We start from the raw sequence: 25,209 nt of genomic DNA, 5'->3' as shown, positions 1-25,209 counted from the left end.
GCTCAACACGTGTGTTCAAAACCCATTCTCACATTTTCTACATTACATCGCTCAGTAATTTGTTATCCGGACTTCTGCTATCCACTGACTCTGGTTGCAGACCAGAAGTAAAAATTTCACTTTGAGTTCAAATTAGGCCCACCAGCGCAAACCTTAGTTGTGGCAACAGGAACATTAAATTTGCTTCTGGCAGTTTGATGTTGATTGACATCTCATTTCAAGAAGCATTTATTTTGACGAATGGCGGCGCATTTTTCAAATCGAGGACGAGGAAGAGAGAATATTAACGTTGGTTGCGAGATACAGAAGAATAAGAAGAACATACAGAAGAATAGATCATATTTCCACAGCTCCACGAGCTCTTTAAAGAGATTGGCGAAAGCATCATATTAAGTTTTAAGGTTTAGCATCGGGTTTAGGTTTCCTGAACAATTTTTACGAAAGTTGATTCGCTGTGTAAGTTAATGTTAGACCTTTGGCAGACAGTTAACAGGATAAGAGAGATCGGTTCACAATATAGCCTAACATTATGTTTACATCTGTGCTAGTAATAGACACATACAGTGCAGTGTCGTAAGTTACATTATACGAATGTTTAGCTAATGTGGGGTAACTAGTAGGCTACAGCTGTCAGTGTTCAGCAAGTTCACATTCAACAATTTGAAATGAATTATCTCAGTTAGATGTTCATACTTGAACTCAAAATGAACAATTGTTATTATCAATATGTTAACATTACTCAAAAGATTACCACAGTTTGCAGATAGCCTGTTTGCTATCGTAAAGTTGTAAGAAATTTTAGCTAGCTAAATGACTTACTGCAGAGTAGGGCCAGCCATGATCTAACTAGCAACTTAGGCCGGTAGTTGATTTTAACATACAGTTATGATAAAGGGGATTTATAATTGAGATTGGACTAAAATGTGGGTAATTGGATGCTTAGATGTAACCATAGACTGTCTTATTTTTGCATGGAGTCAATTAAACAGGAAAAGAAAGGCAGAGATATCAGACTTCTGTTCTAAAAGGACCCAATGGTAAGCCAGGGCTACTTTAAACTACACATTTTAGTTAGCAGCTGTTAGTATCTAATCTTGTGGATCCCTTAATTATACATTTCCATAGAAGTATGACACATTATTTAACGTGTATTTCAGACATGTTTGCAAACATTTCCTAGAAGTCTTTCAGGAGCTTTCAACAGCTCCTGGTATAAGGACAATTCATGACTTGAATATTCTGTAAGTCAAGATTAATTTTTCTCTGCCCAATACACCTGAATCTGCCTTCACATCACAGTTTAAAGATTCTGGGTTTAAGCTCCATTCGAAGGCAGAGCATCATATCAATGCTATGTATGCTTGGAGTCAGCATGAAAGGGCTATTGACAGCAACTCATCAATGTTAGATGTCATTAATAAGGACCGGGAAAAGAAAGTGAAGGAAAACTGTACTTACATTAAAACAATTGCAGATATGCTCCTATTAACTATCACTCAAAATATAGCACAGAGAGGTCAGAGACTCTGATGACTTTCACAACAAGGGTCATTTTTTGACAATCTTAGAAGAAATAACAACGTATGACCATCTCATAGAGAAAAGGATGAATGCATGTGGCAATGCTAAGTACACAAGCCACCAAATCCAGAACAAAGTTCTTGAGGGCTTAGCTGAGATGGTACAAAGTAAAATAATAAGAGAAGTAAAAGAAAGTGAAGTTTTTAGTGTAGAAAAAAGAACAAATGGCTTTAGTTGTGAGGTACTATTATAACGGGACCATCCACAAAAGCTTTTTACACTGTGTCAGCTGAAGCTTAGATGCAGCAGGTCTCACAAAATGTATAATTGATTGCCTTGAAAAACATGGTCTGGACTACATGGCATGCTGTAATCTGAGGGACAGTCTTCCAGCAGTTCTGAGAGTGCTACAGGGTATCACACTTGAAAATAGTGGTGATAGATCAGTGGAGGCAAGCGGCCTTCTTTCTCAGATAGATGTACATTTCATTGGGCTTTTGGTGACCTTTTGTAAAGTGCTTGGTGATGCCAAATGTCTTTCTGACTTGCTCCTATCAAGCTCTCTTGACCTAGCAAGGGCTGTGGATCTAATAGGTACCCTTAGACACATTTGTAAGTCGCTCTGGATAAGAGCGTCTGCTAAATGACTTAAATGTAAATGTAAATTACAGGACTACAGAAGTGAGGGTTACTTTGGAGAACTATGGAAAGAGGTTGAAGAGATTGTACACTTATTTTGCAGTGCTCTGCAAAGTGTGTAAAACAAGCTTAAGATTTCACGACTCATTGATGATGAGCACTGTAGTACAGAAAAATAGTGACCATAGTAATGGTGAGAGCTTCCAAAGAGCTATCTTTTATCAGGTGCTTGACGGTCTCACAGCTGAGCTGCAGAGGTGTTTTTCAAAGAAGAATTGCAAGATAATGCAAGGGGTCCAGTCTCTCAACCCAAAGAATACGTTCTTGATTGAGGAGCCTCTGTTTGCCTTTGCTCAGTCCTTTGAGCCAGATTTAGAGGACCTCAACACGAGGTTCATCAAACCAAGCGGCTTCTTGATAGGAGAGAGAATAGTGTAAGGTACAGACTGTCTACTCTCCTAGACTTTGTTGTGTTTCTAGAACCTTATAAAGAGGTCTTCCATGAGCTATTTTGACTTTGTAAGATTTCTGTTACACCCGTCAGCAGTGCTTCTTGCGAGAGAAGCTTCTCAGCTTTAAAATGAATTAAAACCCACTTTAGGACAACAATGGTTGATGACAGGTTAAGTCACCTCGGAATTCTCAGTGTTGAGTCAAGGAGGGCACGCTCCCTCAACATTAATGAGTTTGTGAAACATTTTGCCAGTTCTCACCAGAACCACAGAATTATGCTGTTTTAAATCTACCTAGGATAATTTGGTCCCTCTGGTCATGATTAAAACCTACATTGTGTACTAGCTAGTACGCTGACATCCTAAAATAACAAATCCAAAGGGTATCATGTAACACAGATTTAATTTGGTCTTGATTAGGCCAATTCAAAAACTATTCTTTGCTACCAGTTAACCTAATATATATGAGCATAAATATGATACTGTAAATTTGTAATATTACTGGGCACCAAAATTATTTTTATTTTTCAAGTCCATTTCTGCTTTATACCCGGTATGTCAAATTGCAGTAATTTTACCTTTCTGTAAATAAACTATGCAATTTATGTAACACACAAATGCTATCTTATCTCCTTGGTGATTGACCTTTATTGTCTGAAAATATTTTGGATGTTCAACACTTATAGACCCAGATTATATATTAATGAAAAGTGACCCAAGCGTGTGTGTGTGTGAGTGAGTGAGAAATTTAGCTGCAGGTAGAGACTAACAATTCATAGTATGTTAAAGAATTCTAGAGAAGTAACCCTTTTGGACCACACTATCTGCCATATTGAAGAACTCTGGGTTAAGTGATTATCACTTCTACCTCTAATCAGCAATTATATGATTCATTGATGCTCCTTAGATGCCAAGTTAGGGTTACACACGTATTTTCTGTCATGGTCTATGGACCCCTGAAGTAGCCTTGGCCTCCCCCTGGCCACCCCATGTATAAAACGTTAGTTCTGCCACTGAACAGGACCAAATGTTGATCTACATAAGTAGTTTAAAAGAAAGCCACATAAAATAGGTTTCCACCCAATTGCCGACAGATTTTCACGTGAATATTCTAAAAGCATTTTCCCACCAGAGATGGTTCCATCAAATGTACTTTAATAAAAGGCTGTGCGTGTTGAGTAGTGCACATAAAAGTAGCGTTTGCGGTTAAATTCCCATGTACCCAATACAAAATACAATTTAAATGGGTTTCCATCGCTTTTTCAACTCTCCTGATCGTTTTATCTACATTTTTGTGGGGGTTATACAGTGAATGTGACCGACCACTCAGTGCGGGTATAGCCTACTGCATGATGAGATTATTATGGACAAAAGAGCAAGACTATTTTTATTTGTCAAACGGCAGCCAAGCATCTATCATCATGCCACCAGAATAAGATCCTCGGTATTTATTGGAAAGGATCGTCAAGCTCATCTCCGTGCACTGTCGCCACCCTGTGAAATTAATCATAATTTATTTAATCTGTAGCCTAATAAACTGCATGCTTTCCCAAATCAAAGTGGGAGGACCACACAACACATAATCGCGGACTCCAAATTGACTTTGATATGGTTATTATGTCAATATTTTCACATAAAGGCGTTCCCACCGCCATTTCCCACATAATTAATTTTACCAACACAAATGACACCAACTTGTCTAGCATATTTTGTCGACATTTCGAATGTCTTGAAATGTTTTGTCCAACATTTAGCCTACTTTACTGCATAAAAAGGTTGGATGGAAACCTGCCTAATGTCGCAAAAACAGAAGGATCATCTACTCATTATCAATCATAAAATATTTAAGATTAGGCTACTTAAATTATCAACATTGTTCTCCCTAGTCTAGACACCTGTCCAGATGCAGTATACACATCACCAAAGGCATGCAGTCACCCCTTCAAATGAATGGATTTGGCTATTTCAACCACACCCATTGCTGACGTGTATAAAATCAACCACCATGCAATCTCCATAGACAAACATTGGCAGTATAATGGCCTTACTGAAGTGCTCAGTGACTTTCAAAGTGGCACCGTCATAGGATGCCAGTTTGTCAAATGTCTGCCCTGCTAAAACTGCCCCGGTCAACTGTAACTGCTTTTATTCTGAATTGGAAACATCCAGGAGCAACAACGGCTCATTGCGAAGTGGTAGGCCACACAAGCTCACAGAACGGGATCGCCGAGGCACGTAGAGCATAACAATTGTATGTCCTTGGTTGCAACACTCACTATCGAGTTCCAAACTACCTCTGGAAGCAACGTCAGCACAAGGGAGCTTCATGAAATGGGCTTCCATGGCCGATCAGCTGCACATAAGCCTAAGATCACCATGTGCAATGCCAAGCGTCGGCTGGAGTGGTATAAAGTTAGCTGCCGTTGGACTCTGGAGTAGTGGAAACTGGTGGAGGAGGAATAATGGTCTTGGGCTGTTTTTCATGGTTCAGCCTAGGCTTCTTAGTTCCAGTGAAGGGAAATTATAACGATACAGCAAACAATGGCATTCTAGACGATTCTGTGCTTCCAACTTTGTGGCAACTGTTAGCGAAGGCCCTTTCCTGTTTCAGCATGACAATTCCCTCGTGCAAGGTCCATACAGAAAAGGTTTGTAGAGATCGGTTTGGAAGAACTTGACTGGCCTGCACAAAGCCCTGACCTCAACCCCATCAAACACCTTTGGGATGAATTGGAACACTGACTGTGAGCCAGGTCTAACTGCCCAACATCATTGCCCGACCTCACTAATGCTCGTGGCTGAATGGAAGCAAGTCCCTCCAGCAATATTCCAACATCTAGTGCAAAGCCTCCCCAGAAGAGTGGAGGCTGCTATTGCAGAAAATGGGTGCCCAACTCCATTTTAATGCCCATGGTTTTGAAATGATATGTTCAATGAGCAGGTGTCCACATACATTTGGTAATGTAGTGTACTTTAAACTGAATGCCTAAATCTCATATAAATTAAAATGTAATATTCTGCCACAACAAATTTATCCCAATCTAATCCAAGTGGTAAAGCTGTGGAAATAAATTCTTGTTAGTTTGTGTATAAGGCCTACTCTGTTTAAGACATGAATGAGGTGCAGCAGAGGCAGGATCAGATGGGATCCCTCCTACAGCCCTACCATCACCTCACAAGTTGTAGCGTAAGCTCCTTAAACATCCCGCCTTCAAACTTCATCACGTAACCAACGTCAGTGCAACTCAGTGGGGAGGGAGGAAGCTGAAGTGGTACGACCCATGTGTAGACGGAGGATGACTCAGCACATGGAGAGCAGCCTCTTGAAGCACCTACACCACTTGAACACAAATGCTGCTGGTGACAACTACAGCTGGTATACACTTTCAACAATCATCTGAGAGGGAATTGACAAATTACAGCAAATATTGGACTATATTCCCTCTTTCACATATGCTGTGGCTATTACATGAATATTTCTGATTTGTAACATTCTGCTTGGTTTGATACATGTAATTATAGAAGACTGTACTTACAGTGTAACTGTAAAATGCTACCATGGATAACAATGCCCCCTATTGGAATTCAAAACCATTGGCTGCTGAGACCTCAGTTTCCTGGGGTTTAAAATGCTATAGGGTGCAGACAGAGCATCAAAAAGCATCTGTGATGTGCAGTTATGTATGTAGCATGTACTTTCTATAATTCCATATGGACATTGCGATAAGGTTATCTGTGACAGGAATAGTATAGGCCAGCAGGAGGTTTGTGAGGTTAGACCTTTACTGAATTTACAAATGCAGATATCTCAGACAGCTACTATATCTAGTCTCTGGCACTTTGAATTAATTACCACTACCTAAGCTATACAATTTGACCAGTTAAATACTGTTGTTTCAGCTCTAAGCATTTCTCACAATTACAGGACAATGACAATTTCAGTGAAAATAGATGAATCTGTAAAATGCATTGCATGTAATCTGTTCAATGCAGTATTTACATTTCCCATCTGTATTAAACTAACGTCGTCAGACTCATCCATCACCAGCTGGCAGACCTGAAATGTAACACAGGACAGATAGGGAGAGGAGTGAAAACAAACCCCCATAGTGCAGTGTTTCCAACCTGGTCACCCAAACTCTGACAGGCCGGCTACAACAACATGGCTTCTAATAGGCTTGGGTGACCTGGTCATTAGTGGCTGACTGCAGCCTAGTCGTCTTGATTGATATCCCTGTGGTACACTCCTTTTCTTCCCGTGCTACTGGGGACGTGTAAACCCTGACCATGGCTGCTGTAAATATGCATGTGTTTATTTACTCAATACTTACATAACCAACGGGGACTCAAACTCATCAGCAATTTCCTTCCAACTCTCCTCAAGACAACGAGGGCACCCAATATATTCCACGTGAACACAAGTGAAAATCAACAGATTGCGTTTGATGATTTTTGTAGCTTTCGTTGATATTTTGAACCATAAGTCTCAAAACAAATCTCTTTATTATTCAACACCAATGGTATTGTAAAAACAAAACAAAAATCCTGTGCAAACTGTGAATTGATTTAAGTACACCCTTCAATATAAATATGGCCTATATGCTTTCATAAACTAACCCCTTTACAGCAGTGATATCACAGCTTCTGAAAACGAAGCCCAGTGTGTTTGCCGAGATTTCAAATTAAAATTATCTGCACACCATCACGTGACACCATTGAGCTGAAAAGACAGCAGACATTCTTTACCCTACTGTAACTCTGAGCCCTGTGTGGATTCAGCTGGAGTGTCTCTCCAGTGATAGGACAATAAATATTGCGCCATTGCAGCTTTGATAGATGCTGCCTGTTCTGCAATAGAAGGCAGAACAAAGGATACAAAAGAAACTAAAGTTTTAAAAAAAGAAGCGGTGACAAGCAAAGTAAGACAGGTGTCCGTCTACACTGAGGAGTACAGAGGGTAAGCAGAGGCATACACCATTCCTCCACACAATAAATAAGCATTCACTAATCATGCACCCAAACGACAAACAGAGCCCCTAGTACAAACATATTCAATTGCATCAGGATAATGTGACAGGAAAGGAAGTGAAACTCCACTCAAGTACAGAGAATCTATACATGAGCTAATACAGTATGTACTCTAAACAGTAACGGTTTCACTATCATCCTCGAACCTGCTCGTCTATTCACATTGATTCAATTCTGTGCACTAATTGGAAAAGACAGTAATTTAAGGACTTTCTTTAAAAATGTGTTGTTTTTTGATTGACTAATTAGGGGAAGTTATGAGGCAGCTGCAATTCGAACCTTACAGGAAGCCTTAACGAAACCTGCGTGACTGGATAAAGTATGCATGGGGAGCTCTCAAACCTCAGGCAAGGAGTTACACACCAAGTACCTAGTTCATATTTCCAGCAACATAAAAAAAAAAGGCAGATTTTGACATCATTAAAAATAAATAAGACAATCTCATGGTTAACTCAAGTATGCAAACTCAACATGCAAGATCTCCCATACCAGAGTCCCTCCCAGTGCTGGTTCTCTGTTCATTGGATTCATTCAAAATCCAACTCAGTTTTAGAGTTTTTTGTCATTACCAGCTAACAAATGAAGGCCTCAACATAAAAGTGCAGGCATAGGGACTCCAGCTAGGGAAAGGAGCTGGTTTTGGCGTGAAAGCTGAAGTCTAGAGGGTGATAGGGAGTGAGGGGGATCCCAGACCCTCCTCTAACCACTCAACAGTAGAGGGGGTGCAGCGCTGCGTGGTACAGCTGTGGATACGTCGGAGTCGCAGCAAGTAGAGCAAGATGGAGAGGAAGACAACCAGGAAGCAGGCCAGAAACAAGTAGTGGTTGTTGACAAAGGAGAAGCTGTGACGCCAGTGGGCGTGGACTCCTTTGAGGGTCTCCTGCTGAATATCCCTTGGAAAGGAATGTAAAATAGTGCAAGTTTTCTCCATATCCTAATCAGCAAAAATATATTGGCGTATCACAGTGTTAAAGCATGATGTAGTGTGACAGCAAGTATTCTCTTACCTTAAAGGTAGAAAGCGGGTTCTGTAAAGGATGGCGCCAAGAGTCCATTGCACCTCTTTATCATAAACTAAGAGGGCAGTCCTCAGGTTTTTGTAGTCTATAGGGAAGGAGAAGCCTGAGTGGAATACCTCATACATCCAGGCTGATTTAAAACACTGGTACCTGCACACAAGACAAATGTTTACATGAATTCTCCCCGACAACTCTTTACTATTACTGGACTCAAGTCTTACTAAAGAGCCAGAGCTGGTGGTGGGACTTACTTGAGTCTGTGAACATCAGCGTGAGATGCATATAAGCCTGAGTCAAATCGCTCTTTCAGAGATCTCCACTGGGTGGCGCAGTAACCCTGGAGATGAAGCACAATGTTGATTGTAAACACAGCCACCATCTTACTGCAATTAGCCTAAGCTATGGTGAAATACATGCATTTCCATGCAGTTAGGAGTGCCAACTACATTGAAGAAGTCCTGCTTTGCTGTGGTAAGACCTCACCTTGGCAGCAACAGAATACTTTGAGGAGTTAAAATCACCGCCAATGCGCAACACATCCTCTGTGCAGTAGTAGAACTCAGAGAACCCATAGAACTGGCTGTTGGGGTAGTCGATGGGAGGCTGGTAGATGCCATTGAGGGAGGAGTGAGTCTCGTTGGTGCGGTTAAGGAAGGGCTGAAGCAGCTGTCTGCAGTGATCAAAATCCCCTGTGCCACGCAGGTGGAGTTTCTGTGTCGCTGGCCCCACCTCATCCTGCAGGTCTGTGGGTAGACACGGGTCGAGCAGGGGGGACTCTGACGTTTCACCTACATGCAGACCCAGGAGCCTGGGCAAAACAACTAAAATGAGCTCTCCATAATGACAGCACTGTGCAATGTCAAACTAGTAAACTATCAGTATCATTAGCTATCATAGCATGTGTTAAAGGTTCTTACTTATTTTTAGTGAGAGTGTTCCTGACAATGCTCTCCTCATATCTTTGTCGAGCAGCATTGCCTCCAAAGCCCAGGAAGGTGGACACATACACCCGGTAGACATGCTCTGTCCGGTGGGCATCGCAACCCAGGTTGAACTCCGCAAGTAAGTTCTTGGCCACTTCCTCCTATAAAAATCAAACATTCAATATCAGCCTGGAAATTACATTATTTTATCTAGGACTGTCTATATATGTATAACAACCATTTACTTAAAGAAACTTTGATCAAGACAGTTCTATAAAGTTCCGCATTTAGAAAAAAACTGCGGGTGAATTACGTTCAGTGGAGAGGAAAAACTACAAGAGTAAGAGCGCATGCAAATTGAAAACCAAACGTTTTTGTGAACTGGCAAAAATAATTGCGCAGGACTGAAAAGCTGATGGACTTGGACTGCTTTAAATGAATGTATTATTATCTGGTCATGGATGTTTTGCACGATGGCTCTTAAGCATTATCTGTGATCTTAAAAGTAGACTCAGCGAAATGACATTGCCACGAGCAGCACGGTAGATATTGAGATGAGCGAGATGCAAAACTTTGCTCTCTCACAGAAACCAGGTTTCCATTCAACCTTTTTATGAAAGTGCAGTACATGTTGGATAAATCTTTTTTTTTTAAAAGTCATAACAGGCCTGATGGAAACAGAAGATTTGTCGGTAAACTTTCCAAATGTCGACAAGATAAAATAAGCTAGACAAGGTGGGATCTTTGTGTCGGAAAAATTATGTAAGAAATGTCGGCGTTAACACTTACACACAAATATTGATATTATAACCATCATATTGAAGTAAAGTCACCCAATAACATTTGTGGTCCTCCTACGACTCGTCGGGAAACCATGCAGTTTGTTAGGCTACAGATGAAACTTCACAGGCTGGTGAAAGTGCAAGGTGATGAGCTTGATGCTCCTTTCCAATAAATATTGAGGATCTTATTCAGGTGATATGATCTATTTTGTCCATAATAATAGATCTAATGTAGGCCCTACCCACACTGTATCTGCGAGCTGTTGTGGGCAAACTCGCTATATAATGCCATTTTTTTTTATAGAAAACCATTAGTAGAGTTTTGCAATGGAAATCCATTTAACTAGTATTTATTTAACTGCAAAAGTATTTTTTTGTTGTTTTATGTGCACTACGTCATCACAGCCATTTATCCACAAGTCAATTTGATGGAATCTGGTGGGAAAATGCGATTTTAAAATATTTGCATGAAAATCTGTTGCCAGTTGGATGGAAAGCTAGCTACAGACACAATATCTGCACGTGTGTGCATGGGTTCGCTTCATGCCGTTACAGCATGGTAGCCAGAGGACCAAAAACAGCTAAGAAGTTGATTCTTGCACTTTAACGCTCTTAGCTGTTGCAGAAATTACCCCACTATGCGGTTTATTGTATGCGTCTATATCAAATTGCGGAGTCTACCTTTAGAGTTTGAACTAACACATTCTACTTTGAAGCAATGCAGCAGGCTTATCTTTAGAGCAGACCTCCAATAATCCACTCTGAATGGAGAGGACTTCATCTCCAGAGGACAAACATGATGTTTACAGGTTTAACCAGGGAATGAGTGGTGGGAAGAGAAAATGAGTGAGTGACAAATTAAAAGAGCACAAAAAAGGGAAATTGTTGTTGATAATAACCTGTTGTGGAGAAGCAAAGCTTACAGTTTTGGGCACTTCATATGCTATCTGAGTGGAGACACCCCCCATGTCCAGAACACCAGCGGTCCTTTTCCTCACCAGCGCCTCCTGCTGGTCACCTCCAGGTACCTGCACCTCTACAACTGCATCCCTCTCTATAGGAAGGATAGGGGAAGGAGCCACGGGTCCCATTGAAGAAAAATAATGAAAGACAAATAAAGTGGTGTCAGAGGTAAGTAAAATAAGGGAATTAAAGTATTCAGTGTAACGATATGCAGGTCTCTTAAGGAAATGTATTTAGATACTTACCACTAGACACATGATTAAACCTTCCAAGGACAAAGTTGATTCCAATCCATGCATACACACCTGTCCAAAAACAAGGATAATTTATATATTCCAGCATTTCCACACATTTTCAACACAGATGGTGACATCTCAATGTTGAATGGCCAGTGTTTAGCTTGCCTGCTACTCTAAACAGGTTAGCTCACCTTCCTGCTTGCCAGAAATGACCTCCACATGGGAATCAGAAAAGAGGAAGTTGAAATGTACAGGGATATCGGTCCGTAGATCCTCCAGAAGTGCTTCCTGTTGACTGAAAAAGAGGAAATAAGCCAATGTTAACATGGGAGGTCACAGCAGTAATAAAAAATAAACACTTGCAAGTTTCCATCTCAAGATGAGAAATACTAAGTTGGGGTGTACCTGTCAGACAGCACCCTCATTCCAGCCGTGCACAGGATGTACAGAGGGGTCTCCTGGTGCTTGTGTTTGGGGATGTGCTGGGCAGCAAAGCTCAGGAGGGGGTGGATGTAATCACTGGCCTTCTCTGGTGTTTTTGCAAGCTCTGAGATGCCTACAAAAAAAAATAACAAAATATTAAGACCATGGCTCCGTCTTTATTGGGTGGAATGGATAAGTGCTTTAAACTAAGCCAATGTCTTCTAAACTCAGCAAAAAAAAGAAACATCCTTTTTCAGGACCCTGTCTTTCAAAGATAATTTGTAAAAATCCAAATAACTTCACAGATCGTCATTGTATAGGGTTTAAACACCGTTTCCCATGCTTGTTCAATGAACCATAAACAATTAAGGAACATGCACCTGTGGAACGGTTAACTTCTTGAGGGCCGGTGGCAGTATTGGGTAATTCGGATGACAGACATGCCCAAAGTAAACTGCCTGTAACTCAGGCCCAGAAGCTAGGCTATGCATATAATTGGTAGTATTGGATAGAAAACTCTGAAGTTTCTAAAACTGTTCAAATAATGTCTGAGTATAACAGAACTGATATGGCAGGAATCTGCCCATCCAAATCCTTGTTTATGGGAAAATCAAAGGAATACCTCCCAGATTGCAGTTCCTAGGGCTTCCACTAGATGCCAAGTCTTTATAAAGAGTTTTAGGCTTGTTTTTTAAATGAGCTAGAATTTTTAGTTTTCCTAGGTGGCTCCCATTTTGACTGTAGTATTGTGGCGTGTGTGGATGAGGGTGCGCACTTCGTTATTCATCTCCGGTAATGAACATACTATTCTCCAACTTAAATTGTACCGTTTATTTACATATTAGGGTACCCGAGGATTGATTAGAAATGTTGTTAGACTTGTTTGGATGAAGTTTATCAGTAATTTTTGGGATTAATTTGTATGCATTTTGAACGAGGGAAACAGGTGGATTACTGAATCAAGCGCGCCAACTAAACTGACCTTTTTGGGATATAAAGGACTTCATCGAACAAAATGACCATTTGATGTGTAGCTGGGCCCCTTGGGATTGCAAACAGAGGAAGATCTTCAAAAGGTAAGCGATTTATTTTATTGCTATTTCTGACTTTCGTGACGACTCTGCTGGTTTGGAAAATGTTTAATGCTTTTTTACGTGGGGCACTGTCCTCATAATCGCATGGTATGCTTTCGTCGTAAAGCCTTTTTGAAATCTGACATGGCGGCTGGATTAACAAGAAGTTACGCTTTTAAACGATGTAAAACACTTGTATTTTCATTCATGTTTAATATTATGATTTTGTATTTGGCGCGCTCCGATTTCACCGGATGTTGTCGAATTTGATCCCGTTAACAGGATTCATTTTTTAAGACACTAACAGCTTACAGACGGTAGGCAATTAAAGGTCACAGTTATAAAAACTTAGGACACTAAAGAGGCCTTCCTACTGATGCTGAAAAACACCAAAATAAAGATGCCACGAGTCCCTGCTCATCTGCGTGAATGTGCCTTAGGCATGCTGCAAGGAGGCATGAGGACTGCAGATGTGGCCAGGGCAATAAATTGCAATGTCCATACTGTGAGACGCCAAAGATAGCGCAACAGGGAGACAGGATGGACAGCTGATCATCCTCGCAGTGGCAGACCACGTGTAACAACACCTACACAGGATCGGTACATCCGAACATCACACCTGTGGGACAGGTACAGGATAGCAACAACTGCCCAAGTTACACCAGATACGCACAATCCCTCCATCAGTGCTCAGACTGTCCGCAATAGGCTGAGAGAGGCTGGACTGAGGGCTTGTGGGTTTGTCGTAAGGCAGGTCCTCACCAGACATCACCGGCAACAACGTCGCCTATGGGCACAAACCCACCGTCGCTGGACCAGACAGGACTGGCAAAAAGTGCTCTTCACTGACGAGTCGCAGTTGTCTCACCAGGGGTGATGGTTAGATTCACGTTTATCGTCAAAGGAATGAGCGTTACATTGAGGCCTGTACTCTGGAGCGGGATCGATTTGGAGGTGGAGGGTCCGTCATGGTCTGGGGCGGTGTGTCACAGCATCATCGGACTGAGCTTGTTGTCATTACAGGCAATCTCAACGCTGTGCGTTACAGGGAAGACATCATCCTCCCTCATGTGGTACCCTTCCTGCAGGATCATCCTGACATGAACCCCCAGCATGACAATTCCACCAGCCATATTGCTTGTTCTGTGTGTGATTTCCTGCAAGACAGGAATGTCAGTGTTCTGCCATTGCCAGCGAAGAGCCAGGATCTCAATTCCATTGAGCACGTCTAGGACCTGTTGGATCGGAGGGTGAGGGCTAGGGCCATTCCCCCCATAAATGTCCGAGAACTTGCAGGTGCCTTGTTGGAAGAGTGGGGTAACATCTCACAGCAAGAACTGGCAAATCTGGTGCAGTCCATGAGGAGATGTATGTACTACAGTGCTTAATGCTTTTTTTGCCGAGTTTACATTATGAAACCAGAGTGGAAATGTATACATGTGGCTCTTCCCAGCAGCACACCAGTCATCAGCAACCAGGTATGTCTCACCTGGCTTGATCTTCATGACCACTGGTTTCCTATGCTGGTCTCTCATCTGTCGTATGTCAAGCAGATCATGGGGATTACCATTGTGCTGGGGCCAACAATACACAAACACCCTGGAGCCACTGCTGCCGCAGTCTACCACCAAACCGTAGTTCAGGTTGGGATTGCTGGTGTCGGTGGCCTCCACATCTGTGACTCTCGCCAAGTGTCTGGTGATCAGAGGTGAATGAAAAGTTGACAATTGTAAGCCAAATTCAGCCAAACATTTTCTTGTCTTTACAGGAATATGTAATGGTATCTTCTAATGTGCCACTACTAGTGACTCACCTATGGAAGTAGTTGTCCTTTCTGATCCAGATGTCCTGGCCCTTTCCTGTTACCAACAACAGGTAAAGCAGTCCTAGCAATCCCACCAGCAGACCAAATAAGAGTAGCTGCCTGAATGAAGGTAGCAGTAGACGAGGAAGAACCAGGGGTGACAGGCTGAAGTGCCAGGAGGCTGGGAGGCACGAGAAGCTGATCCTGTAAGAACAAGTGAGACCTTGGTATGTATGGTAAAATACACTTTGACTAGTCTATGCAATAGCGGCATGCATGCCGACTGTGGAATAATAATTAAAGGGTAACAATTCCTAGTCCTCTACTCAGTCGGTCGAGCCTACCTTCCCATGACGTGGACTGTCCTAGTTCACTGGATGAAAATCATTCAAAGGGGACACGAGTCTGGGATGTTGGCTTCAGAGCCTCACTATTTCTCCATCTGCTCATTGTCTTGATAAAATAAAATAAACACGTTAGCTACAAGCTAAGAAGTAATTATTACTGATGACATCGATACCAACGCGTGTCAATACCAATGGTGACATTTGGCCACTAGCGCATCCATCCGCACAACTGCCACGTACTGCATTGCATAATAATGTAATGATACTGGTCCGATTTCAACTAGTTAGCTGGTTTAGTTAGCTAAGACAATACGTTAGCTGGCTATGTAGCGTTTCCTAGTCTATTGGATAAACAATATACATGTTAGTTAGCTAGCAAGCTTATTAAGCGGGCGAATGTTTGGATTCTGGCTAGCGAAACAAACAGATCACTGGTTAATCAACGATGATAGCCAGGGTATTGCTAGGCTACCGTTAGCCCCTGCCCTGTACTAGGAGTATGCTGTGCCCACGGTCCATCTAAAACCAAACTTAAAATGTACTTACTGTTGCGTTTCGAACGACTTCGTTGCATAACATTTACATTAGCTCGTTTGCTGCTGAATATTGTTACTAATACTATTGGGAGGATGCGCTAACAGCACCCTAACTAGCTAGTATTCAGTGCGCAGGTCAGGCAGATGTGACGTAGCTAGTAAAAGGTGCGGTACGAATGTTTTTAAATCATTGGCACTCCCTGGCGGTTTTCACTGGTATAGCCTGCTTGCTCAGGGTTGGGAAATTGGCAGCATCCTCTGATCCTTTTTGGAGGGCGGTGTCTTTGCTTACTGTTGCTTACTGAACTAGGACAGTCCACATCATGGGAAGGCAGGACCACTACCTCTGCCTTTGTGCAAGGAGGAGAAGGAGGAGCACTGCCAGAGCCCTGCAAAATGACCTCCAGCAGGCCTCCAGAGTGCTGCAAACAAAAACAAGTCACGTGCAACAAGTCAATGATGTTGTAACAAACATTTAAATCAGATTGAGGGGTCAAAAAGCAGTTGTCTCTGTTGAATGAGATCACAATCATTTGTTAGTGTGGACTTTCCTCTGTCAAGCATAGAGTTTTACACAACAGGGCACAGGAAACTACCTCTTACATAGAGGGATCATATCCTAGGAGAGGGATACTACACTGCTCAAAAAAATAAAGGGAACACTTAAACAACACAATGTAACTCCAAGTCAATCACACTTCTGTGAAATCAAACTGTCCACTTAGGAAGCAACACTGATTGACAATACATTTCACATGCTGTTGTGCAAATGGGATAGACAACAGGTGGAAATTATAGGCAATTAGCAAGACACCCCCAATAAAGGAGTGGTTCTAAAGGTGGTGACCACAGACCACTTCTCAGTTCCTATGCTTCCTGGCTGATGTTTTGGTCACTTTTGAAAGCTGGCGGTGCTTTCACTCTAGTGGTAGCATGAGAGGGAGTCTACGCCGTGGAGAACGTTCTGCTCCCTGCAACATCCTCCAGCATGACCGGTTTGGCGGTGGGTCAGTCATGGTGTGGGGTGGCATTTCTTTGGGGGGCTGCACAGCCATGTGCTCGCCAGAGGTAGCCTGACTGCCATTAGGTACCGAGATGAGATCCTCAGACCCCTTGTGAGACCATATGCTGGTGCGGTTTGCCCTGGGTTCCTCCTAATGCAAGACAATGTTAGACCTCATGTGGCTGGAGTGTCAGCAGTTCCTGCAAGAGGAAGGCATTGATGCTATGGACTGGCCCCCCCTTTCCCCAGACCTGAATCCAATTGAGCACATCTGAGACATCATGTCTCGCTCCATCCTCCATCCACCAACATCATGTCTCGCTCCATCCTCCAACGTTGCACCACAGACTGTCCAGGAGTTGGCGGATGCTTTAGTCCAGGTCTGGAAGGAGGTCCCTCAGGAGACCATCCGCCACCTCATCAGGAGCATGCCCAGGCGTTGTAGGGAGGCCACACACACTACTGAGCCTCATTTGGACTTGTTTTAAGGACATTACATCAAAGTTGGATCAGCCTGTAGTGTGGTTTTCCACTTTAATTTTGAGTGTGACTCCAAATCCAGACCTCCATGGGTTGATAAATTTGATTTCCATTGATAATTTGTGTGATTTTGTTGTCAGCACATTCAACTATGTAAAGAAAAAAGTATTTAATAAGAATATTTCATCCATTCAGATCTAGGATGTGTTATTTTAGTGTTCCCTTTATTTTTTTGAGCAGTGTACATTTGCAAACATTTTCACTTTCACCTTATGGCATATTGTCTGTAGATTGATGAGGGGAATTAATTTAATACATTTTAGAATAAGGCTGTGATGTAACAAAATGTGGAAAACATCAAAGGGTCTGAATACTAAACCAAATGCACTGTATTTGGCATAGTTATTATCATACAACCCAACCTCATTACAGTCAATCTGAAATAGCGGCTTTATAATTTGGCATCATGATTGTTACCGATATCTTTATTAGTGAATGATAAATAAACTTAAAAAATGCCACTTATAAATACATTTTAAAAGGGTATGACAGTGATCAGAGACATCAATAAGCATGTTACAAAAGACAGATCACACTTTTTTTTATCACTGTGCCCAAACACAGAGGGTCCGGGTAATATTGCAGTTGACTTCTTGTATTAGTGTTGTCACTGTGCAGACTCAGCCCTCTTCACTGGCTCGGTACAATCTTTTTGTTGAAGACCTAAGGGAGTGATGCGTAAACAAAGGTTACTTCAGTAGCCTCTTTTGAGGTAGTATTATTAAGATAAAGGAACGAGAGAGGCATACATGTATCTGCAAGTGTTAGACGGCTCAGCTCTTTGTCCAGTTCCTCATCTGTGATATTGAAGAGGCTTTGAGGGACTAAGGGCAAAGCACACAGCAGATCATCACAAAGGGAACCAGATTCCCTGACAGGTGAAAGAGGGTGTGACGGTACTTCAGGAAGTGTGGAAGGCCTATCCAGAGTAGAGTTCTCCAATAAAGATCTCAGCTCATCCTCCAGCTCGTCTGTGTCGGCATCCGCTAAACAAATATCAATAGGATAATTGATCATTTCTCAGACCCTCTGGATATTGGAAATGTAATTATGAAATTGTCTAAGTTAGGCACTACAACCAAGTAGATATTATATATGTGATAGGACATACTTGAGTTGAGCGCTCCACCAGCCAGAGTTTGGTTCATTTCATCCTGAGTGTCACACAACTGTAATACCAAACGGCAAGAAAATACATTTAGATTGATGTGGACATGCAACAACTAACAATTAGTGGTGGAGAAAGTACCAAATTGTCATACTTGAGTGCAAGTAAAAGATACCTTAAAAGAAAATGACTCAGTAAGTCACCCAATAAAATACAAATACTACTAAATGTATTTGGTTTTAAAAATACTTAAGTATCAAAAGTAAAAGATAATTTCAAATCATTTTTATTAAGCAAACCAGACAGCACCATTCTTGTTTTTATGGATAGCCAGGGGCACGCTCCAACACTCAGACATAATTTACCAATGAAGCATGTGTTTAGTGAGTCCGCCAGATTTGAGGCAGTAGGCATGACCAGGGGAAATGTATGGAGTAGTGAAGTAAGTTGTAGAAAATATAAATAGTAAAGTACAGATACCCCAAAACTACCTAAATAGTACTTTAAAGCATTTTTACACCACTGTCAATAACAGCAACTAAATGCAGTCCCAGTGAAGAAGAGTCTGACCTCTTGGATTTGATCCACAAGGCTCTCAGCTCCTTCTACAGTCCCATCCTTCAGAGAGAGTCGCAGGGCTGACACTCCAGCCTGATATGCCTGTATCACCTATAGAGGCAAGCAGAAAGAGGCATAGAGAACATAATACCTTAGTTACTGCATGTAGAACTAAGAAGAGTGATGACAACAGCCACAAATTACTCACATTGCACATTTTTGGTTAACTTTAGTGCTTGCTCTGTTTTGGCTAGATTTTTGTTGTTGTTGCATACTCACCAGTTTGTCCGTCTCGGAGTTTGCTATCCTGTCCAAGATTCCCTTCACATTCTCTAGCTGGGCATTTAAGCCATCTGCTTTCCTCTCAACTCTCTTTCGGCTTCTCAAATACCTCAGGGCCTTGGGGAGAAAAATGTATTGAGGTTTCCCAGACTGCATTTTTTAAATTTATTTTTTAAACATTTTATTTCACCTTTATTTAACCAGGTAGGCAAGTTGAGAACAAGTTCTCATTTACAATTGCGACCTGGCCAAGATAAAGCAAAGCAGTTCGACACATACAACAACACAGAGTTACACATGGAGTAAAACAAACATACAGTCAATAATACAGTAGAAAAATAAGTCTATATACAATGTGAGCAAGTGAGGTGAGAGAAGGGAGGTAAAGGCAAAAAAAGGCCATGGTGGCGAAGTAAATACAATATAGCAAGTAAAATACTGGAATGGTTGATTTGCAGTGGAAGAATGTGCAAAGTAGAGATAGAAATACTGGGGTGCAAAGGAGCAAAATAAATAAATAAATGAATACAGTAGGGAAAGATGTAGTTGTTTGGCCTAAATTATAGATGGGCTATGTACAGGTACAGTAATCTGTGAGCTGCTCTGATAGCTGGTGCTTAAAGATAGTGAGGGAGATAAGTGTTTCCAGTTTCAGAGATTTTTGTAGTTCGTTCCAGTCATTGGCAGCAGAGAACTGGAAGGAGAGGCAGCCAAAGGAAGAATTGGTTTTGGGGGTGACCAGAGAGATATACCTGCTAGAGCGCGTGCTACAGGTGGGTGCTGCTATGGTGACCAGCGAGCTGAGATAAGGGGGGACTTTACCTAGCAGGGTCTTGTAGATGACCTGGAGCCAGTGGGTTTGGCGACTAGTATGATGCGAGGGCCAGCCAACGAGAGCGTACAGGTCGACAGTGGTGGGTAGTATATGGGGCTTTGGTGACAAAACGGATGGCACTGTGATAGACTGCATCCAATTTATTGAGTAGGGTATTGGAGGCTATTTTGTAAATGACATCGCCGAAGTTGAGGATCGGTAGGATGGTCAGTTTTACAAGGGTATGTTTGGCAGCATGAGTGAAGGATGCTTTGTTGCGAAATAGGAAGCCAATTCTAGATTTAACTTTGGATTAGAGATGTTTGATGTGAGTCTGGAAGGAGAGTTTACAGTCTAACCAGACACCTAGGTATTTGTAGTTGTCCACATATTCTAAGTCAGAGACATCCAGAGTAGTGATGTTGGACAGGCGGGCAAGGTGCAGGCAGCGATCGGTTGAAGAACATGCATTTAGTTTTACTTGTATTCAAGAGCAATTGGAGGCCACGGAAGGAGAGTTGTATGGCATTGAAGCTCGCCTGGAGGGTTGTTAACAGTGTCCAAAGAAGGGCCAGAAGTATACAGAATGGTGTCGTCTGCTTAGAGGTGGATCAGAGACTCCCCAGCTGCAAGAGCGACATCATTGATGTATACAGAGAAGAGTCGGTCCAAGAATTGAAGCTTGTGGCACCCCCATAGAGACTGCCAGAGGCCCGGACAACAGACCCTCCAATTTGGCACACTGAACTTTATCAGAGAAGTAGTTGGTGAACCAGGCGAGGCAATCATTTGAGAAACCAAGGCTGTCGAGTCTGCCGATGAGGATGTGGTGATTGACAGTCGAAAGCCTTGGCCAGGTCAATGAATACGGCTGAACAGTATTGTTTCTGCACAGTATGGCGGTTATGATATCGTTTAGGACCTTGAGCGTGGCTGAGGTGCACCCATGACCAGCTCTGAAACCAGATTGCATATCGGAGAAGGTATGGTGGGATTTGAAATGGTTGGTAATCTGTTTGTTGACTTGGCTTTCGAAGACCTTAGAAAGGCAGGGTAGGATAGATATAGGTCTGTAGCAATTTGGGTCAAGAGTGTCCCCGCTTTGAAGAGGGGGATAACCGCAGCTGCTTTACAATCTTTATGAATCTCAGACGACACAAAAGAGAGGTTGAACAGGCTAGTAATAGGGGTGGCAACAATTTCGGCAGATAATTTTAGAAAGAAAGGGTCCAGATTGTCTAGCCCGGCTGATTTGTAGGGGTCCAGATTTTGCAGCTCTTTCAGAACATCAGCTGACTGGATTTGGGAGAAGGAGAAATGGGGAAGGCTTGGGCGAGTTGCTGTGGGGGGTGCAGTGCTGTTGACCGGGGTAGGGGTAGCCAGGTGGAAAGCCTGGCCAGCCGTAGAAAAATGCTTATTGAAATTCTCAATTATAGTGGATTTATTGGTGGTGACAGTGTTTCCTATCTTCCGTGCAGTGGGCAGCTGGGAGGAGGTGTTCTTATTCTCCATGGACTTTACAGTGTCCCAGAACTGTTTTGAGTTTGTGTTGCAGGAAGCAAATTTCTGCTTGAAATAGATAGCTATGGCCTTTCTAACTGCCTGTGTATATTGGTTTCTAGCTTCCCTGAAAAGTTGCATATCACGGGGGCGGTTCGATGCTAATGCAGAATGCCATAGGATGTTTTTGTGCTGGTTAAGGGCAGTCAGGTCTGGAGAGAACCAAGGGCTATATCTGTTCCTGGTTCTAAATTTCTTGAATGGGGCATGCTTATTTAAGATGGTGAGGAAGGCATTTAAAAAAAATAACCAGGCATCCTCTACTGACGGGATGAGATCAATATCCTTCCAGGATACCCCGGCCAGGTCAATTAGAAAGGCCTGCTCGCTGAAGTGTTTCAGGGAGCGTTTGACAGTGATGAGTGGAGGTCGTTTGACCGCTGACCCATTACGGATGCAGGCAATGATGCAGTGATCGCTGAGATCTTGGTTGAAAACAGCAGAGGTGTATTTAGAGGGCAAGTTGGTTAGGATGATATCTATGAGGGTGCCCGTGTTTACGGCTTTGGGGTGGTACCTGGTAGGTTCATTGATAATTTGTGTGAGATTGAGGGCATCAAGCTTAGATTGTAGGATGGCTGGGGTGTTAAGCATGTTGCAGTTTAGGTCGCCTAGCAGCACGAGCTCTGAAGATAGATGGGGGAAAATCAGTTCACATATGGTGTCCAGAGCACAGCTGGGGGCAGAGGGTGGTATATAGCAGGCGGCAACGGTGAGAGACTTGTTTTTAGAGAGTTTTGGTTGCGTTTGAGTTTGGTGCAGGACAAAAAGTCAACACAGGATCAGAGGATTGTAAATCTACCTGAGATTTCTTCCCTTCGCGTAGCAACACCCTAGCTTCTTCTTTGCACCTACAAAAAGACAATACAGCACAAGCAGAAATCACAAAAACGAAAATGTAAGACTGAAGATTAGAGACTGCACAAGACAACGCTAAGTGATGGGTCAGGGACGCACTTCTCTGCCTCTAGACCCAATGCCTCCACCCGAACTTCAAGCAGTCTCTCACTGCGCTGTAGCTGATAGATGCCTAGGTCCACATCATTGACTGAAGACACACGGTCCTGTCCTGGCTGAGAAAACTTAACAATCTGTGAAAACAAACAAAACATTGGCTCAATGCAACACATTGATACAGTGACATTATCCTCATAACAATGTGTGTGAAATCTCATGGATAATGGTCTGAGTTACTGCAGCCTACAATGTAGTCTAATAATATGCTCACTTCAATTAAGCATTCTCATATCCTCACCTTCTCGCCTTCATGCAGTGATACTGTGACCTGCTTCTCCCTCTGCAGCTGTAGCAGAGCCATACACAGGGTACTCTCATCAATACAGACATGGGACGACAGTGTCTGGAGCTCCTGGAAGGACAGGAGAGAGCAGTTGGCCACTGGGGAACTCCAGTAGACACCAAGCAATTCTGCTGCCTTTTCCTGAAGGAAACATACAGAAAATAAAAGGTTAGTGTTAAATGGATAAACCTGCTAGCCCCATGGTCATGTTTTGAATTAATTAAATTAAGTATACACACCTTTACCAGTTCAATGACAACAAACGACTCCTCCAAAGTAACCCCACTGCTACCCAGAAGAGTTGAAAATGTCCATTTTAAAGGCTTCACCAGCAACAGGCCAAAACCCCAAGACACCCACCCACAGTCCACATTTGCTGCAAACTCTGACTCTCTTTGTATCTTGCCGCACCTGCCAGGAATACAGACAAGTACAGTAAGGTAAGGATAGTGAGACTAGGTAGGTTATGTTTTTCTCACATTTTAGCAGATGGCATTGCATTGATATTTTACCTAGCCATGCACCGAATGACAGTACCCAAACCCAAAGGTACAAAGCCTTTTCTCTGAAAAATCTTGTTCAACTCTTGCAAATTAAAACAGACGGTTCCGCGACTTCGGCAGATTTTAAGAATGAGTGATGTCCAGAAATCAAGTTTACTGTCCCAATCTTTTGTGTTGACATCTCGGTTTTCTTTGAAGTCGGAGAATAGGAAATTCATCCGTTCATCGTCCTCCCACTCAGGTGGCAACGTTACTTCAGTAGACATTTCTTCCCCAAGATTTGATGGAACCATTTCTGTAGAACAAAAGACAGAGATTGTGTGGAATGCATAGCTAGCTAGCAGGCAGAATAACAACAACGTCATCAGCTAACCAAGGCTATCAAGCTGAGTTCCGTAGTAAATTCAATCTCAGACATGTCCAATTACACTAGAGTAGTCTATGATATATTTTCACCATGATGAGCAAACAACTAACCAATGCCTGCTGTGTGCTCCACAACATGTTGTTTTGAAGTTAGCTTGTTGCTAGCAGCTAACTTCCTCAAACGTCAGATTTGAGCTTTTTCTGCGCATGTTCAAGATGATCGGGATAACAAGGTTCACAGTCAGCAGCGAGGGTTTTGTCTAGAAGTTAGACAGTTTATGTCAAAATATACTTTGCGTAGCAGCCTGCTACTAGCAGGTTAGGTGAAGTAACGTAGCAGGTTAAGAGAAATGTGTTAGGGTTAGCTAAAATCCCCCCAAAAGTTTGTCAACAATTTAACATAAACTGTATCCCATCTAGACATGACCGGGTCAGAGCGGAGACGCTGGTCAGATTCTGAATACTGGATTGGCCATCTGGCAATGGCTGGACCATTTTTTTTGGGGGGGTGGGGCTGGTAGAAATGGACACACACAAAAATATGTATTTTATATATAATAGTTTTTGCCAGTCTGGGGGGGATGTGTGAAGGCAAAGCTTCTGACCAGCATGGTGCAGCTGCTGTTTCTATGTTGGGCTTTTTCTCAGAGTTGTAAAAGCAAGCAGATCAGAAACTGGCTGCTCTTTATTTGACTGATGTAGCCGGGAAGGTAACTGCTTTTTGACTTAACAGAAGAAAAACAAATGTATCCCTTGTGCTGAGCAGGTAGTGCAACTGACATGTTTGACTTAACAGAAGAAGAGAGAGAAAAATATTCCTAGTGCTGAGTTAGTAGTGTAACTGACATGTAATGTTAACTAATGTTTCATCCCCTCTCCACTGAAGTTATGTCTGAAGAGAATTAACTAGCTAACTAGTAGCTACCACAGCCAGTTCAGCTCTAGTCTCTAACAGCTGCTGTGTGTTAGGAAATGTTTTGTAGCCTTTTTGTCCTGTTTCAACAGAAGTAAATTAATTGGCTAGTGTTCGCCAGTTGATTTACCATTAGAGCTAGCCAAAAGTTGGCTAACGTTAGCTAGCTAGCCCACTAACTTTAGGTATTATTTTTGTCTCAATCACACTAGATCTGAATTAAACGATGAAACCAGCGGCCAAACGATTGAAGACCGATATTCTGACGTTTTTTGACAGCGCAATGTGAGTTTTTATTAGAGTCAGTAGGTATAGCAATGTAACGTTATTGATCTGTCAGTTTCCCTAGCTAACTCTCAACTTTTCACACTGACACGGTATAAACAGCTCAACAGACTACACTGTCATGGTGCACAGTCAGTACACAACACAATATTGATGATGATGAATGGATTTTTAAAATGTAACCTTTTATTTAACTAGGCAAGTCCGTTAAGAACAAATTCTTATTTT

General features: G+C 42.3%; 2 protein-coding genes across 4 annotated transcripts; both read right to left on the bottom strand.

Annotated features, from left to right (window-relative positions):
• Positions 1-7,096: 7,096 nt before the first annotated feature.
• LOC115111574 (ectonucleoside triphosphate diphosphohydrolase 4-like) lies at positions 7,097-15,902 on the bottom strand. Of its 2 annotated transcripts, none has more exons than XM_029637749.2 (13): positions 15,760-15,902; positions 15,211-15,319; positions 14,876-15,070; positions 14,552-14,757; positions 11,972-12,122; positions 11,758-11,861; positions 11,573-11,632; positions 11,264-11,418; positions 9,577-9,743; positions 9,143-9,467; positions 8,911-8,996; positions 8,648-8,809; positions 7,097-8,533 (listed from the first exon to the last, which is right to left on the bottom strand). In XM_029637749.2, exons 2-13 carry the CDS (start codon positions 15,216-15,218, stop codon positions 8,299-8,301), a joined length of 1,854 nt encoding a protein of 617 aa, XP_029493609.2. In that variant the 5' UTR covers positions 15,219-15,319; positions 15,760-15,902; the 3' UTR covers positions 7,097-8,298. The 2 variants fall into 2 exon arrangements, with proteins under 2 accessions (XP_029493609.2, XP_029493610.2); XM_029637750.2 differs by having other exon boundaries at positions 11,288-11,418.
• A 1,535-nt stretch (positions 15,903-17,437) lies between these two features.
• LOC115111573 (charged multivesicular body protein 7-like) lies at positions 17,438-24,158 on the bottom strand. Of its 2 annotated transcripts, XM_029637748.2 has the most exons (11): positions 23,895-24,158; positions 23,427-23,712; positions 23,154-23,325; positions 22,870-23,055; positions 22,572-22,705; positions 22,417-22,465; positions 19,238-19,357; positions 18,971-19,069; positions 18,404-18,461; positions 18,042-18,278; positions 17,438-17,955 (listed from the first exon to the last, which is right to left on the bottom strand). In XM_029637748.2, exons 2-11 carry the CDS (start codon positions 23,708-23,710, stop codon positions 17,900-17,902), a joined length of 1,395 nt encoding a protein of 464 aa, XP_029493608.1. In that variant the 5' UTR covers positions 23,711-23,712; positions 23,895-24,158; the 3' UTR covers positions 17,438-17,899. The 2 variants fall into 2 exon arrangements, with proteins under 2 accessions (XP_029493608.1, XP_064867620.1); XM_065011548.1 differs by lacking the exon at positions 23,895-24,158 and having other exon boundaries at positions 23,427-23,840.
• Between the last annotated feature and the right edge of the window lie 1,051 nt (positions 24,159-25,209).

The sequence above is a fragment of the Oncorhynchus nerka genome, linkage group LG27 (assembly GCF_034236695.1).
Source record: "Oncorhynchus nerka isolate Pitt River linkage group LG27, Oner_Uvic_2.0, whole genome shotgun sequence".
Lineage (NCBI taxonomy): Eukaryota > Metazoa > Chordata > Actinopteri > Salmoniformes > Salmonidae > Oncorhynchus > Oncorhynchus nerka.
This window is presented reverse-complemented; position numbering and strand designations above follow the sequence as displayed.